The sequence below is a fragment of the Chlamydomonas reinhardtii genome (genome assembly GCF_000002595.2).
Source record: "Chlamydomonas reinhardtii strain CC-503 cw92 mt+ unplaced genomic scaffold scaffold_19, whole genome shotgun sequence".
NCBI lineage: Eukaryota > Viridiplantae > Chlorophyta > Chlorophyceae > Chlamydomonadales > Chlamydomonadaceae > Chlamydomonas > Chlamydomonas reinhardtii.
Window position 1 is genome coordinate 29,506 of NW_025061532.1, and position 2,883 is coordinate 32,388.

General features: G+C 66.9%; 1 protein-coding gene across 1 annotated transcript; it reads left to right on the forward strand.

Moving 5' to 3' along the window:
• Nucleotides 1-270: 270 nt before the first annotated feature.
• Nucleotides 271-2,883, forward strand: CHLRE_19g750297v5 (uncharacterized protein). The gene is made up of 2 exons (XM_043072834.1): nt 271-658; nt 976-2,883. Exons 1-2 carry the CDS (start codon nt 471-473, stop codon nt 2,837-2,839), a joined length of 2,052 nt encoding a protein of 683 aa, XP_042914210.1. The 5' UTR covers nt 271-470; the 3' UTR covers nt 2,840-2,883.

A 2,883-nucleotide genomic window follows, 5' to 3' on the forward strand; every position in this document is an offset into this window, starting at 1 on the left:
GCGGACCAGACCAGCACTCAACGGTGGGATCAATGCACGTCAGCAAGATTCCGCCCCAGCGTGCAGCAACTTGGCTGGTACAGTAACTCCGGCGTTCGACCAGCCGCGCGCTCCTGCACTGCCGTTGCATGTAGTTTGCCATCTGCTGGGGTCTGGGAATCAGCTGCACTCTACGGGACTTCACCGACCTGTCCCATGGCGCGGGCTCGGATGACTGCTGGGGCCGAAATGGCCGATTGCTGTCTGGTGTCATTAAGATTAATGTCTGGAGACTGTCAAGATAGGTGCCTAGCAAGCCTTGTAGTATCCTAGCAAGCACCCGCGAGCCCGCGCGTTGAACCCGCCAATTCTGCAAGCCTGTCATAGAGTCCGCTTTTTGCTGCATCTGAGGCATGCCACCACACATAACGCTTAAGCGTTAGGATTCAAGGTGTTTGCGCGAGGATTCCCGCGAAATCATCTGCGACACCATGAGCGACTCCGGTTGCAGCGCCTCGGAGCGCGATAGCTCTGCTAGCGAGAACGATAGCAACTTCTTGCATGACGGGCTGGGGTTGGGGTACAGCAGGCAGGCGGAGGAGGAGGGCTGTGCGGATGTGGCCGCCGAGGCTGAGGCCGCAGCCGGCGACGCAGCGGGCGGCAGGGCGTGGAGCAGGAGGTGAGGCGGGCAGGAACAAGGGGCGGAAGGCGGGGGGAAGGGAATGTTTTGTTGCGCCTGGGAACGTGTTGTTGCGCCTGGGCAGCAACCCCGACGGCAGTGCCAGCGGTGGCGATGGCGGTGGCGGAGGCAGCGATGTCATTAGTGGACCGCCTGACCGTGCTCTGGACTTGCTTACTGCTTGCTTACAGCTTGCAGCAAGGGGTACGTACACGATTCCAGCAGGGCAGCCTTGACTTCTTCAGCTTTCATATACAGCTCATAACATTGTCGTGTGCTAATACTGATTTGCCGTCAAATGCATTGCTTGCTTGCAGGCCATCTTCGGGCGGCGGTGCCCCAGGCCGCACGCTGCAGCAGGGCGATGCGCTTGTCGCGGAGCCCAGTGGGGCTGTAGCTGCAGCTGCTGCAGACTCCGCTACAGCCACCGCTGCTGTGATGGCCACGGGCGCCATGACTACAGCAGCTGCTGCAGGCGCTGACATGGAGCATCCAGACGATCTGGGCCAGGACGCGGCAGCGCCGGCAACTGCGGCGGCAACGAAGGTCGCCCGCCGGCTTGAGATCGACGGCAGGCTGGGGAGCGGCGCTGACGGTTTCGTATTTGTCGGCAGATGTGGCGGCGAGCCCGCCGCCGTCAAGGTGTTTGACTGGGAGAACCTGGAAAGGTGCTGGCAGGAGGAGCAGGCGTACCTGGCCCTGGCGGCTGTGCAGGGGTCCGCCGTCCCGCGGCTACTGCACTCCGGCGAGATGCGGGTGCCACTGGGCTATCGGTTCCTAGTCCTGCAGTACATCCAGGGCGCCGTGCCGCTGTCGGAACTGCCGCAGCCGCTGCCCGAGGAGGTCTGCACCGCAGCAAGGCGCGCCCTGTGCGCCGCTCACGCCGCCTGCCCGGGCCTGCTGCACGGCGACCTGCGGCTCGAGAACATCCTGCTGCTGCCGCCGGTAGTCGCCGGGGGCGGTGGGGGCGGTGGGGGTGGCGGTGGCAGTTGCAATGGCGGCGGCGACGCGGCGGAGGCTGCCGGCGGGGGCGTGGCCGCAACAGCAGATAGCGCAGTGCGCGGCACGGTGGGCAGCGTGACGGGCAACGCGGCAAGTGATGGAGGCGGAGGGCCGGGCACGGGCGACGCGGCGGCGACTGGCGCTGTGGCGGCGGAGCGGCATTGCATGGTGATAGACTGGGCGCGGTCGCACTTCAATGGCACCCAAGAGGAGCAGGCGCAGGAGCAGGAGGAGCTCAGGCGCGTGCTGCTGGGGCTGCCGCCGGAGCCCAGTGGGCCTGTAGCTGCAGCTGCTGCAGACTCCGCTACAGCCGCCGCTGCTGTGATGGCCACGGGCGCCATGACGACGGCAGCTGCTGCAGGCGCTGACATGGAGCATCCAGACGATCTGGGCCAGGACGCGGCAGCGCCGGCAACTGCGGCGGCAACGAAGGTCGCCCGCCGGCTTGAGATTGACGGCAGGCTGGGGAGCGGCGCTGACGGTTTCGTATTTGTCGGCAGATGTGGCGGCGAGCCCGCCGTCGTCAAGGTGTTTGACTGGGAGAACCTGGAAAGGTGCTGGCAGGAGGAGCAGGCGTACCTGGCCCTGGCAGCTGTGCAGGGGTCCGCCATCCCGCGGCTGCTGCACTCCGGCGAGATGCGGGTGCCACTGGGCTATCGGTTCCTAGTCCTGCAGTACATCGAGGGCGCCGTGCCGCTGTCGGAAATGCCGCAGCCGCTGCCCGAGGAGGTCTGCACCGCAGCAAGGCGCGCCCTGTGCGCCACTCACGCCGCCTGCCCGGGCCTGCTGCACGGCGACCTGCGGCTCGAGAACATCCTGCTGCTGCCGCCGGTAGTCGCCGGGGGCGGTGGGGGCGGTGGGGGTGGCGGTGGCAGTTGCAATGGCGGCGGCGACGCGGCGGAGGCTGCCGGCGGGGGCGTGGCCGCAACAGCAGATAGCGCAGTGCGCGGCACGGAGGGCAGCGTGACGGGCAGCGTGGCAAGCGATGGAGGCGGAGGGCCGGGCGCAGGTGACGTGGTGGCGAGCGGCGCTGTGGCGGCGGAGCGGCATTGCATGGTGATAGACTGGGCGCGGTCGCACTTCAATGGCACCCAAGAGGAGCAGGCGCAGGAGCAGGAGGAGCTCAAGCGTGTGCTGCTGGGGCTGCCGCCGGACGAGGAGGATGACGACTGGTATTAAGCTAGCTAGCGGGGAGCTGGGAGCGCACGCGGCACCCGCTAGCT

Bases quoted from the DNA above. Each gene is read 5' to 3' on its own strand.
- CHLRE_19g750297v5 (XM_043072834.1), top strand. From the start codon at position 471: ATGAGCGACTCCGGTTGCAGCGCCTCGGAGCGCGATAGCTCTGCTAGC. The intron at 659-975 runs GTGAGGCGGGCA...GCTTGCTTGCAG, and splicing joins GGCAGGGCGTGGAGCAGGAG to GCCATCTTCGGGCGGCGGTG.